The sequence below is a fragment of the Pongo pygmaeus genome, chromosome 19 (genome assembly GCF_028885625.2).
Source record: "Pongo pygmaeus isolate AG05252 chromosome 19, NHGRI_mPonPyg2-v2.0_pri, whole genome shotgun sequence".
Lineage (NCBI taxonomy): Eukaryota > Metazoa > Chordata > Mammalia > Primates > Hominidae > Pongo > Pongo pygmaeus.
The window spans coordinates 45,503,119-45,517,877 of record NC_072392.2 but is presented as its reverse complement, the minus strand read 5'-3'; the positions used below and the strand labels follow the sequence as shown (position 1 = coordinate 45,517,877).

Below are 14,759 nucleotides of genomic sequence, written 5' to 3'. Positions count from 1 at the left end.
GCCAATACAACGTAACAACTATTTACATGGCGTTCACATTGTGGTATTATAACTAATCTACAGATGATTGAAAAAATAATAGGCGGATGTGCCCAGGTTATGTGCAGATACTCCATTTTATAGAAGGGATTTGGTATCCTGTGGGTGGGTGTCCTGGAAGCAAATCCCCCACAGATACTGAGGAAAAACTATACAAAGCTTAGGTTACAGCTGTTTCTTTGAAAGCAAACACAGAGCACCTCCTATGTGCCAGGTATTTTTTACATAGTAACCAATTTAATCCTCAGAATAATCTTATGAGGTAGGTCCTATTAGTATCCTTGTTTTATGGATGGAGAACCCTGAGAGGCAGAGAGGTTACCCATCTAATGTTACTTTTTCTTTAATCATAGCCTCAATTTTACAAGTCACCACTACCACTACCAAAACAAACTGGATAAAAATGCACCAAACACTACAAATCTAAATCTACAGTAAGTACACTAAAATGATACTTAGCTGTGGCTTATTAATTATTCAAAATAAGGGGCCATTCCTGGTAACAAAAGGGCAAAATTAATTTCTACTTCTTATAATAAAGTGCAACAATTCTCTATCTTTAGTATTATTCGACCAAGGAATTGTGATCAGCTCAAATTTCACCAGGATTCACCCAAATTTCACCAAGATCTTGCTGGTTAAATGCATTACAGTACATTTATGTCAAGAAAACATATGCTAACTTTCAACCTCAAGTAACATGATTGTTTTCACAATGTTTGAATGGTACTACTAAAATTGTCAGAGGACATTTTATCATACATACAAAGGTCAACAGAATTCTGAAAAATCTCTGCAGTAAGACTTGCAAAAGTTCTATTATCTCTTACTGCCTACAAGTTCTAGGAAATATTGCTTGTTTTCTTTCAGTATGAACTAACATTTCAGGTGTTTTTGCATGCGTTTACACAACCAGTATGAGATATTCTGAATTAATTCATTATAAACCAAAATCAGCTAAAACTGCAACAAGGGGAGAACAAATACCAACCCATGCTGTGTGTTCACGTAAATAACAGCCTTTGTATTCTATACTGTTGGGATGTTTTATTCTTTGTAGAAACTTGACTTCCTTAATAATATCCTGCCATTTCTGTGGGGAGAAAAAAGGTAAAGAATTATGAACAGGACTTTTCCTCAGAAAGTTAGATAAGAATAAAAGTAATGACTACATTTAGAAGAGTTAACAAGAACATGCAACTTTGCTTGGTTTTACTTATTTATTTGGAGGGTCTCGCTCTTTCACCCAGGCTGGAGTGCAGTGGCACGATCTCAGCTAACTGCAACCTCCATCTCATAGGCTCAAGTGATCCTCCCACCTCAGCCTCCCAAGTATTTGGGTCTACAGGCGCACACCACCATGCTCATCTAATTTTTCTATTTTTTTGTAGAGATGGGGTTTCACTGCATTGCTCAGACTGCTCTCAAACTCCTGACCTCAAGTGATTCACTAGTCTTGGCCTCCCAAAATATGGCCATTTTTAGATAAAATGTCAAAATTAAAAAGTTTAAATAAATTATATTCAGCCGGGCACAGTGGCTCATGCCTGTAATCCCAGCACTTTGGGAGGCTGAGGCGGGTGGGTCACAAGTTCAGGAGATTGAGACCATCCTGGCCAACATTGTGAAACCGTGTCTCTATTAAAAATACAAAAATTAGCTGGGCGTGGTGGTGCACACCTATAGTCTCAGGTATTCGGGAGGCTGAGGCAGGAGAATAGCTTGAACCTGGGAGGTGGAGGTTGCAGTGAGCCGAGATCGAGCCACTGCACTCCAGCCTGGTGACAGAGCGAAACTCCGTCTCAAAAATAAAATAAATAAATAAATAAATAAATAATATTAATATACAGGCATATCTCAATTTACAGCACTTTGCTTTATTGTACTTCACAGATACTTTTTTTTTTTTTAAACAAATTGAAGGTTTGTAGCAATCCTGTGTCAAAGCAAGTCTACCAGCACCATTTTTCCAATAGCATAGGCTCACTTGATGTCTTTGTGTCACCTTTTGGTAACTCTCAAAATATTTCAAACTTTTTCATCGTTACTATTATATCTGTTATGGTGATCTGTGATCAGTAATTTTTTACATTACTGTTGTAATTGTTTTGGGGAGCCATGAACTGTGCCCCATATAAGATGGTGAATTTAATCAATAAACATGTATTCTCTCAGTTCCACCAGCCAGCCATTCCCCGGTCTGTCTCCCCTTCCTTGGGCCTCCCTATTCTCTAAGACACAATAATGTTGAAATTAGGCCATCAATAACCCCACAGTGACCCCTAAGTGTTCAAGGGAACGGAATACTCACACATCTGTCACTTTAATTCAAAACTTACAAGTGATTAAGCTTAGTGAGAAAGGCATGTCAAAAGCTGAGACATGCTTTGAAGCTAGGCCTTTTGCACCAAATAGCCAAGTTGTAAATGCAAAGAAAAAGTTATTGAAGAAAATTTAAAGTGCTACTCCAGTGAATATATGAATGATAAGAAGGTAAAACAAGTTTATTGTCGATGTAAAGAAAGCTTTAATGGTCTGGATAGAAAATCAAATCAGCCACAACACTCTCGTAAAACAAAGTCTAATCTAGAGGATGGCCCTAACTCTCTTTAACTCTACAAAGGCTGAGAGAGGTGAGGAAGCTGAAGAAGAAACGTTGGAAGCTAGTAGAAGGTTGCTTCATCAGGTTTAAGGAAAGAAATGTCCGTAAAATAAAAATGCAAGGTAAGCCGGCACGGTGGCTCACTCCTATAATCAATCCCAGCACTTTGGGAGGCCAAGGCAGACAGATCACTTGAGGTCAGGAGTTCAAGACCAGCCTGGCCAACATGGTGAAACCCCATCTCCACTAAACACATGAAAATTAGCCGGGTGTGGTGGTGCGTGCCTGTAGTCCTAGCTACTAGGGAGGAAACGCAGAGGAAGGAGAATCGTTTGAACCTAGGAGGCGGAGGCTGCAGTGAGCCAAGATAGTGCCACTGCACTCTAGCCTGGGCAACAGAGAGAGACTCTGTCTCAAAAAAAAAAAAAAAAAAAAAAAGAGAAAGAAAGAAAAGTGCAAGGTGAAGCAGCAAGTACTGATGTAGAAGTTACATGCAAGTTATCCAGAAGATCTAGCCAATGTGTCATTGATGAAGGTGGCTACATTACACAACAGATTTTCTTTTTTCTTTTTTTTTTTTTTTTTTTTTTTTTTTTGAGAGTCTCACTCTGTCATCCACACTGGAGTGCAGTGGCACGATCTTGGCTAACTACAATTTGTGCCTCCTGGGTACAAGCATTCCTCCTGCCACCACACCTGACTAATTTTTCTATTTTCAGTAGAGACGGGGTTTCACCATGTTGGCCAAGCTGGTCTCGAACTCCTGGCCTCAAGTGATCCACCTACCTTGGCCTCCCAAAGTGCTGAGATTACAGGTGTGAGCCACCATGCCCGGCCAACAGATCTTCAGTGTAGATGAAATACCCTTATATTGGAAGAAGATATCATCTAGGACTTTCATGGCTACAGAACAACTATGAAATGCCTGGTTTCAAAGCTTCAAAGGACAGGCTGACTCTCTTGTTAGGGGCTAATGCAGCTTGTGATTTTAAGTTGAAGTCAATGCACATTTACCATTCCAAAACTCCTACTCTGCCTGTGCTTGTTCAATGAAACAACAAAGCCTGGATGACAGTACATCTGTTTAAGGATGGTTTCGTGAATATTTTAAGGCCACGGTTGAGATCTACTGCTCAGAAAGATTCCTTTCAAAATATTACTGGTCTTTGCCAGTGTACCTAGCCACCCAAGAACTCTGACAGAGATATAAAAGGAGATTTATGTTGTTTTCATTCCCGCTAATACACCATCCATTCTGCAGCTCATGGATCAAGGAATAATTTCGAGTTCCAAGCCTTATTATTTAAGAAAGGCTGGCAGGGCACGGTGGCTCACATCTGTAATCGCAGCACTTTGGGAGGCCGAGGCGGTGGATCACCTGAGGTCGGGAGTTCAGGACTAGCCTGACCGACATGAAGAAACCCAGTCTCTACTAAAAAAAATACAAAATGAGCCGGGCATGGTGGTGCATGACTGTAATCCCAGCTACTTGGGAGGCTGAGGCAGGAGAATCACTTGAACCCAGGGGGGCAGAGGTTGCGGTGAGCCGAGATAGTGCCATTGCACTCCAGCCTGGGCAACAAGAGCGAAACTCCATCTCAAAAAAAAAAAAAAAGAAAAAAGAAAGGCTATAGCAGCTGGGCACGGTGGTTCACGCCTGTAATCCCAACACTTTGGGAGGTGGAGGCAGGTGGATCACCTGAGGTCAGGAGTTCGAAACCAGCCTGGCCAACATGGCAAAACCCTGTCTCTACTAATAATACAAAAATCAGCCAGGCATGGGGACGCAGGCCTATAATCTCAGTTACTCGAGAGGCTGAGGCAGGAGAATCGCTTGAACCCGGGAGGCGGAGGTTGCAGTGAGCCGAGATCATGCCATTGCACTCCAGCCCGGGCGACAAGAGTGAACTCCATCTCAAAAAAAAAAAAAAAAAAAACCACAAAGGCTATAGCTGCCGTAGACAGCAATTTGTCTGATGGATATGGGCAAAGTAAATTGAGAATCTTCTGGAAATAATTCATTCTAGATGCCATTAAGAACGTTTCCGACTGATGGGGGGGGCAAATTAGCAACATTATCAGGAGTTTGCAATAAGGGGATTCCAACCCTCATGGATGACTTTGAGGGGTTCAATATTTCAGTGGAGGAAATAATTGCAGATGTGGTGGAAACAGCAGGAAAACTGGAATTACACATGGAGCCTGAAGATGTGACTACACTGCTGCAATTTCATGATAAAACTTGAGTGGATGAGAAACTATTTGTAATAGATGGGCAAAGAAAGTAATTTCTGAATATTACATAAACTTAGTTGATAAAGCAGTAACAGTTACAGAGGATTGACTTCAATTTTCAAAGTTTTATCATGGGTAAAATGCTGTCAAACATCATTGCATTGCATTCTACAGAGAAATCTTTTGTGAAAGAGAAAACTGATGGGCAAACTTCACTGTTGTCAGATTTTAAGAAATTGCCACAGCCACCTTAACCTTCAGCAACCACTACCCTGATCAGGCAGAAGCCATCAACATGGAAGCAAGATTCTCAAGCAGCAAAAATAGTATGACATGCTGAAGGCTCAAATTATCATTAACATTTTTTTAGAAATAAAATATTTTAAGCCGGGCGTGGTGGCTCACGCCTGTAATCCCAGAACTTTGGGAGGCCGAGGTGGGGGAATCACGAGGTCAAGAGATCGAGACCATCCTGGCCAACATGATGAAACCCCGTCTCTACTAAAAATACAAAAAATTAGCCAGGCATGGTAGCGGGCACCTGTAGTCCCAGCTACTCGGGAGGCTGAGGCAGGAGAATCACTTGAACCCAGGAGGCGAAGGTTGCAGTGAGCCAAGATTGTGCCACTGCACTCCAGCCTGGTGACAGAGTGAGACTTCATCTCAAAAAAAAAAAAAAAAAAAAAAGAAATAAAATATTTTAAAATTAAGGTATGTACACTGTCTTTTTTAGACAAAATGTTATTGCACACTTAATGGACTACAGTACTACAGTATAGCATGGACATATATATATATATTTTTTTTTAGATGAAGTCTTGTGTTGTTGTCCAGGCTGGAGTGCAGTGGCATAATCTTGACTCACTGCAGCCTTCACCTCCTGGGTTCAAGTGATTCTCGTGCCTCTTCCTCCTGGGTTCAAGTGATTATCCTGCCGCAGCCTCCCAAGTACCTTGGAATTACAGGCACGTGCAACCACGCCTGGCTAATTTTTGTATTTTTAGTAGAGACAGGGTTTTCCACCACATTGGCCAGGCTGGTCTCAAACTCTTGACCTCAAGTGATCCACCTGCCTTGGCCTTCCAAAGTGCTGGGATTACAGACGTGAGCCACTGTGCCAGGCCTAGACATAATTTTCATATGCACTGGGCACCAAAAAATTCATGTGACTTGCTTTATTATGATATTTGCTTAATTGTAGTGGTTAAGAACAAAACCCACAATATCCCCAAGGCATGCCTATAGTTTACAACTCAATTATATAATTTACAAAATTATTTCACTCAAGGTAGGTAAGACAAATTTGAGTTTGATGAAATTTATCATTAATGACTCATTAAAATTTTACAACCATACACCAATCATGTTGATAACTATATACCATATTCAGTGATTTTTCTTCAAAACTCCAACCTTTTTTAAAATACAGTTTTATTGATATATAATTTATATACCATAAAGTTCACCTGTTGTGTTTTTGGCTTATTTCTATTACCAAATGTTAGGGTTTGTTTTTAATTGAAATGAAGTAATTCCTCTGAGATTTAAGCTCCTAAATGCAGACTCTAAAATGCTAGTGAATAGTTATTATATATAAAAGTTCACAGAAAAAAACCAAGCAGTACAAAAATCTTTTCTTACATAGTTTACTAAGAGCCTTATTCACTAATACCTATACCTATCAGGAAATACAGACAAACCTTTGGTCTTAAGCTACTTCATGACGACCTTAAATACTTAGGCCACAGCCTAAACATAGTTACTCTTAAGAAGCAACCCGAGAACTCTAAAAATACGGATCCTTTGGTCCATACCCAGAAATTCCACAGATTTAGTAGGTGTGAGAGGAGGACTAGAAATCTGTTTTTGCTCTTTTTAATTATTTTAAGTTTTATTACTGATTTGGGCTATATTCTTAATGGCAAGGAAAGCAGTATAAATAGAATACTTTAAGAAATGTTGTATACTAGATTTAAGATCATATACCTCCTATGTTATTTCACAAGGCCTTAACAGAACACAGCAAAATATGTTCACAGTGTTTTGTGTAAAATGTGGAAGATACATTATAAAATGCTAAATCCAGAAAATCTGTTCCATGGTCTTTAAGTTTCAAATTTGAATACTCTGGAAGGCAGACTTAAAAAAATGTATTCCTCAATATAAAAAAATTTTCATGAAGGATGCCAACATTAGATATTAAAAGATGATGTGGTAAATGAAAATTTTTGTTCTAGGTGTGACTAATCAGACTCTGAAACAGACAGATATAGATACATATGTAGATATACATACACACAATGGAATATTTTTCAGACTTAAAAAGGAAGGAAATTCTGACATAACTACAACATGGATGAACTTTGGGGATATAAGCTAGTCACTAACAGACAAATCCCAAATGATTCCACTTATATTAAGTACCTAGTCAAATTTATGGAGACAGAAAGTAGACTGGTGGTTGCAAGAGGCTGGGGAATTATTGTTTAATGACTACAGAGTTTTAATGTTGCAAGATAAAAAGAATTCTAGAGATGCATGGTGATAATAGTTGCACAACAATGTGAATGTACTGAATTCCACTGAAATGTGGAATTGAAAGTAGTTAAAATGGCAAATTTTATGTTGTATATTTTACCACAATTAAAAATAATTTTAAAAAATTTTAAGATTAAAGAGAATTCTAGAGTTTCTTTTTCTTTTTTCATTTATAAATATTTTATTTTTTGACTGAGATGGGGTGGGGGGTGGGGTGTCTCACTATGTTCCCTAGGGTGGTCTCGAACTCCTGGGCTCAAAATGATCCATCCACCTCGGCCTCCCAAAGTGCTGGGATTACAGCAAAAAATTAAGGCTGGGAGCGGTGGCTTACGCCTACAATCCAAGCACTTTGGGAGGCCGAGGCAGGCAGATTGCCTAAGGTCAGGAGTTAGAGAACAGTCTGGCCAACATGGTGAAACCCTGTCTCTACTAAAATACAAAAAATTAGCCAGGCGTGGTGGCATGTGCCTGTAGTCCCAGCTACTCAGGAGGCTGAAGCAGGAGAATTGCTAGAACCCGGGAGGCAGAGGTTGCAGTGAGCTGAGATCGCACCACTGCACTCCAGCCTGGGCAGTAGAGCGAGACTCCAGCTCTTAAAAAAACAAAAAAAAAATTGAAAGCAGGCCGAGCACAGTGGTTCACACCTGTAATCACAGCATTTTGGCAGGCCAAGGCAGGTGGATCACCTGAAGTCAGAAGTTTGAGACCAGCCTGGTCAACATGGAGACAGCCTGTCTCTACTAAAAATAGAAAAACTAGCCAGGTGTGGTGGCACACACCTGTAATCCCAGATACTCTGGAGGCTAAGCAGGGGAACTGCTTGAACCTGAGAGGTGGTGAAGGTTGCAGTGAGCCAAGACCGTGCCACTGCATTCCCGCTTAGGTGACAGAGCGAGACTCTATCTCAAAAAAAAAAAATAAATAAATAAATAAAATAAATAAATAAATAAATAAAATAAAAGGAGGCACAAGTAGGGGGGCTTTAGAGATACCAATAATGCTCTGTTTATGGCTCTCAGTACTATTAGAGTTAAATGGGTACATCAGTTTGTGAAAAAAAATTCATTCAGATATATACACTTAAGATTTGTATACTTCACCTGTTAACACTTAAAAAATTCCCACCCTTCCTCCCCAGTTAAAAATTATGTCTTCCTCTAACGTACCAATAAGAATGTATATATTGGCCGGGCGCGGTGGCTCACGCCTATAATCCCAGCACTTTGGGAGGCCAAGGCAGGCGGATCACGAAGTCAAGAGATCAAGACCATCCTGGCTAACACAGTGAAACCCCGTCTCTACTAAAAATACAAAAAATTAGCCGGGCGTGGTGGCGGGTGCCTGTAGTCCCAGCTACTCGGGAGGCTGAGGCAGGAGAATGGCGTGAACTTGGGAGGCAGAGCTTGCAGTGAGCCAAGATTGCACCACTGCACTCCAGCCTGGGCTACAGAGCGAGACTCAGTCTCAAAAAAAAAGAATGTATATATTTATTCTGAGATAAATATATGAAAAAAACAAGAATTTACATATTTAACCTACCTCAGTAGACTGCTTTCCACTATAAGACATTTTCTTGATGGCCACCACTTCATTGGTACGCACATCTCGTGCCTAAGGAAGAAGAAAGAAAGAAGCACTGTAAAAATTAACAGGTGAAATCTAGGCAACTATTTCTTTGCGAATATAAAAGCATTTGTAAACTACCATGTCAAAAAGGACATCAAAACCACTTTTAAAGAAAATTTTAAAAATAACACTATACAGCAATACCTATAAAATTATCCTGGAGCTAGTACTTTAAAAAGAAAATAAAGCAAAGTAAAAAAATAAGAAAATAAACCTTTGAGTAATCTGAGAAGAAAAATACAGAAATTTGAGTAGTACTATAAACAAAGAGACAATGCAATACAAGTGTATAAAAGTCTATGCTAATAAAGTTTGAAATCTCAATGAAACAGACAACTTTTTCGGAAAGAATAAATTACTAAAACTGACCTAAAGACAATAACATGAGTAAAACAATGATGGCAGATTGAAAAGAATACCAATGAATGATCTTTAACATAGTCTTCAGTGAAAAACAGTTTTACCAAAGGAACTTTCCAGAATATATAAGAGAAAAATAGAAGAGCTATCCCATTAATTTCACAAAGGCAGTTTAACCCTATAACTAAAACCTCACAAAGAGTACAAAATTGAAAATTAGGTACCAATTGCATTTGTGAATATAGATGGGAAAACTCTAAAATTAGCAAACCAAATTTTACAGGGCATTGAAAGATTTTTCCTTTGGATAAAATATACTATTACAGGCTGGGCGTGGTGGCTCACACCTGTAATCCCAGCACTTTGGGAGGGTGAAGCGGGCGGATCACCTCAGGTCAGCAGTTCGAGATCAGCCTGGCCAACATGGTGAAAATCTATCTCTACTAAAAATATAAAAATCAGCCGGGTGTGGTAGTGCACGCCTGTAATCCCAGCTACTCGGGAGGCTGAGACGGGAGAATCGCTTGAAACTGGGAGGCAGAGACTGCAGTGGGCCGTGACCGTGCCACTGCACTCCAGCCTGGACAGCAACTCTGTCTCAAAAAACAAAACACACAGGAATGCAAAAGATTTTGAAATTAGAAAAACATTTCATAATTCACCACATCTTTTAAAAGTCAAGGGGAAAAACATATATAAACACTCAATAAATGCTGAAAATGTGAGATAGGCCTAACGCTAAATGTATTCAATTGTAGAGGTCAAATTCTTAGAAAAACAAAATTAGCAAGGTAATTCCTCAACATATGCTGTCTGTTGAAAACAACTGCTAATCAGGATCAAGACCAGACTCCTTAAAATGCTATCATGATGATTATTTAATACTGTTGTGGAAAATCTGGAAGAAAAAAAAAAAAGCACAGAAACTTGACAGTTAACTGTTAGAAAACAAGAGCGAAACTCCCACTATATGCAAAAAACCAATAACTATTAAGAAAGTACAAGGCAATAGCTGTGAAATATTTAAAATGAGTTTAGTAAAAGGGTTAGAAACCATCTCAAACCATCTGTGCAAGAACTCGTTTTCAATTCAGGCTCTAATGAATTCCCAAAGACAAAATAGTGGATTGTAGTGATGGCTACAAAACTCGTTATCTACTAAAAATAATTGAACTGTACACTTAAAACTGGTAGACCTATGGTATGTAAATTATACCTCAAAAAACTTTTTTTTTTTTTTTAAAAGGACAGCACCTGTAAAATTATACCTCAATAAAGGTTGCTTTAAAAAATTAAATAAGGGCCAGGTGCGGTGACTCACACCTGTAATCCCAGCACTCTGGGAGGCAGAGACGAGCGGATTGCGAGGTCAGGAGTCCGAGACCAGCCTGACCAACATGGTAAAACCCTGTCTCTACTAAAAATACAAAACTTAGCCAGGTGTGGTGGTGCACGTCTGTAATCCCAGCTAATCAGGAGGCTGAGGCAGGAGAATCGCTTGAACACGGCAGGCAGAGGTTGCAGTGAGCCGAGATCATGCCATTGCACTCGAGCCATTGCAGTCCAGCCTGGGCGACAGAGTGAGAGTCCATCTCAAAAAAAAAAAAAAAATTAAATAAGACCAGGCACGGCGGCTTACGCCTATAATCCCAGCACTTTGGGAGGCCGAGGCGGGTGGATCACTTGAGGTCAGGACTTCGAGACCAGCCTGGCCAACTTGGTGAAACCCCGTCTCTACCAAAAATACAAAAATTAGCCGGGCATAGTGGCACGTGTCTGTCATCCCAGCTACTCGGGAGGTTGAGGCACAAGAATCGCTTGAACCCAGAAGGCGGAGGTTGCAGTGAGTCGAGATTGAGCTACTGCACTCCAGCCTGAGCAACAGAGGGAGACCCTGTATCAAAAAAAAAAAAAAAAAAAAAAAAAAAAAAAGATGGAGCTTATTATCTGTGTTCTGCTACATGAGTACAGTGAAGGACTAAGGACATTTTAATTTCAACTGCCAGTGGATTGGTTAATGGAAACCTGTGCCACTCACTGTAAAGGGTGAAGTAGATCTATCCACATAAGTCTTATTAGATATGAATTTCTTTTTCCAAAATGTTCTCTACTCACCTACCTGTGAGCCCCCTGATTTTGATTAATAGGACTAAAAGGTCATATAACAGCTTTATTGAGAAATAATTCATATACCATACAATTTACCCATTTTAATGTACACAATTCAATGGCCTTTAGTACATTTACAGATATGTGCAACCATTAGAACGGTCAATTGCAGAACATTTTTTTGTTTTGTTTTGTTTTTTGAGACGGAGTCTCGCTTAGTCGCCCAGACTGGAGTGCAGTGCTGCACTCTCGGCTCACTGCAAACTCCACCTCCCAGGTTCATGCCATTCTCCTGCCTCAGCCTCCTGAGTAGCTGGGACTACAGGTGCCCGCCACCACGCCCGGCTAATTTTTTTGTATTTTTTTTTTAGTAGAGACGGGGTTTCACCGTGTTAGCCAGGATGGTCTCGATCTCCTGACCTCGTGATCCGCCTGTCTTGGCCTCCCACAGTGCTGGGATTACAGGCGTGAGCCACCGTGCCTGGCCCATAAACTCTTTAGCTATCAATCTCCTGTCTCCTTACCTACCTCCCAGATCTAAGCAATAATTTACTTTCTGTCTCTAGAGATTTGCCCATTTTGGACACTTCATATAAATGTAATCATATATGTGGTCTTTTGTAATTGACTTCTTTCATTTAGCATTATGTCAAAATTCATGACTAATGAAGTTGAGGATCTTTTCATGTGCTTCTTGGCCATTTGTATATTTTCTTTGGAGAAATCTTGATTCAAGGTCCTTTGCCTATTTTTAAAATTGAGTGTCTTTTTATTATTGAGTTGTAAGAGTTCTTCATATATTCAAGACCCAAGTCCCTTGTCAGATATATCATTTGCAAATATTTTCTCCTATTGTCTTTTCACTGCTTTGAAGCAGGAAAGTTTTTAATCTTGATGAAGTCCAATTTATCCTGTTGTTGTTGTTCACGCTTTTAATGTCCCATCTAAGAAGGCTTTGCCAAAACAAATGTTATGCAGATTTATCCCTACATTTTCTTCTAAGAGTATTATAGTTTTAACTGTTAAACTTATGTCTCTTATCTTTTTTTTTTTTTTTTTTTTTTGAGATGGAGTCTTGCTCTGTCACCCAGGCTGGAGTGCGGTGGCGTGATCTCGGCTCACTGCAACCTCCACCTCCCGGGTTGAAGTGATTCTCTTGCCTCAGCCCCCAGAGCAGCTGGGATTACAAGCACATGCCACCACGCCTGGCTAAGTTTTTTTATTTTTAGTAAAGACGGGGTTTCACCACGTTGGCCAGGCTGGTCTCAAACTCCTGACCTTGGGTGATCTGCCCGCCTTGGCCTCCCAAAGTGCTGGGATTACAGGCATGAGCCACCGTGCCTGACCTGGGTTAATTTTTATATATAGTATGAGGCAGCAGTCCAATTTCATTATTTTGCATTTACAAAGCAAAAAATTACCTAAAACAAAAATTATGGCATTGTATTATATGCTTATAATATATGTAGATACAATACATATGACAAGAATAGCATAAAGAATATGGAAAGGGGTAAATAATTTCTACATTTTACTTGACATGATAGAATATTAACAAATGAACTTGAAAAAAAGATGGGATGTTCTTCTAGTAGAAAGTAAGGTAACAGTAAGAAAAGCTTGCAAAAGTATTTGTTTACATAATAAAACACTGTGTAGAACAGAACCAAATGAACTATAAGTAACTAAAGAACACAATACTACACATCATCTATTCTCACCTCCAGAGAGAAAAAGAGCAAAAACAAAATAAGTTGTAGTCCTAAAGACAAACTAGATGCTGTTGAGAGAAAAACGGGAACAGAAATAGAGAGAGTAGGAAAAAGAAAATACATACAATAAATAATTTTGTTTCAAACTAGGAAATTGTCTGTGAAGATACATTTGGGATCTATTTTAATAAATTCATAAGAATGATCTGAAATGACTGTATCAATTATATATAAATGGTCTTATGAGACTAATGTGAACAACACCAAACAATTTACTGTAATCACTGAAAATATAAAACTTGCAAACCTGCTAAGAGAACACAGATTAGTAAAATCTTATACTAGGAAACAAGAGGTAAACATTACATCCCATTTCAAGAAATGAACAAAAACCCACTTTGTTAGAAAGTAAATAAATGATTTCGCTGGGACCATACATGGTCTACCATATTTGTTAGCAAGCTGCCTGGTTCCCAAGCCAGTGTTCTCTTTGGCTTTTATATTATATTTCTTATTGTGTGACCCATCTACTGACATCACATTGGTTCTATTTAAGGTGTTGGAAACTAAAAGATTATGTTTATCTTCCTGGTAATCTACAGACAGTGATCCTTTTGGACACCTGACTCTGGTTTAGTTTCAAATACTCACTACGATACCAGTCCTTGATTAGCTTGCCTGATGAAACAGCCATGCTGGCTGACTCAATTTGAGCATTTTTTAATTTAAGGTGATCCCTACTGCCAATTAATTAAAATTCAGAAGTGTGTTAAAGAGCTATTTTTGCCACCTCAAAAAATTTGACCAGAGGGTCCTTCCTTTAGATAGTCTATAAACAAACACTGCACATTTCATCCTGTCATAGAGTGGGGATGAGAGGAAATGTAACAACAGAACAGTGTGTGCATGGGTTTCTCTGATACCACAAAATATGAAGATTAGTGACCCAGAAATAGAATTGCAGCAAAAGATTCAATTCTGGACTACATTCAAACTTTCCTCATCTACATGCTCATGTTTCCCACACATCAATAAACATAACAGAGAAAACCTGCTTTGAGTTAATTAACCTTGACTCCTCTGTGCTTTCATTCAGTTGTTTCTGGGATGGTCCTAACCTGAACTGGAGAGTTTCCTGGCCTCCTAAATCAGCATTAAAAAAAAAAAAAAAAAAAAATTTCCCTCTCTACATTTCATTACACAAATCTGTCAAACATATGACAAAGTTGGCACAGCAAAGTGAACCCTTCTTATGCCTTCTTTTAGATCAGAAGTGAGCAAAGTTTTTCTCCAAAAGGCAAGTAGTAGAAATTCCAGGCTCTGTGGGCCGCATACAATCTATGTTGCATATTCTTCTTTATTTAATGTTAAAACTGTCCTTAGTTTAGGAGCTGAACAAAAACACATCACAGGTTGGATTTGGTGTCAGGGCTGTAGTTTGTTGGCCGTCTAAAGAAAAATTCTTGGTTAACATTTTGCCACATTTCCTTTGAAATTTTCTATCTAAACATACATTTTGTTATCATTATCATTAT

The 14,759-nt window shown here is 39.1% G+C and overlaps 1 protein-coding gene across 3 annotated transcripts in view; it reads right to left on the bottom strand.

The window, feature by feature from the left end:
- TAOK1 (TAO kinase 1) overlaps window positions 1-14,759 on the bottom strand; it is a 162,483-nt gene that overhangs the window by 73,524 nt on the left and 74,200 nt on the right. For all 3 annotated transcript variants that reach the window (XM_063656104.1, XM_063656106.1, XM_063656105.1), the window contains exons 3-4: window positions 8,957-9,028; window positions 1,031-1,132 (exon numbers count right to left, since the gene is read on the bottom strand). In XM_063656104.1, the coding sequence (XP_063512174.1) occupies window positions 1,031-1,132; window positions 8,957-9,028 (174 nt within the window). The remainder of the gene's footprint in view (window positions 1-1,030; window positions 1,133-8,956; window positions 9,029-14,759) is intronic.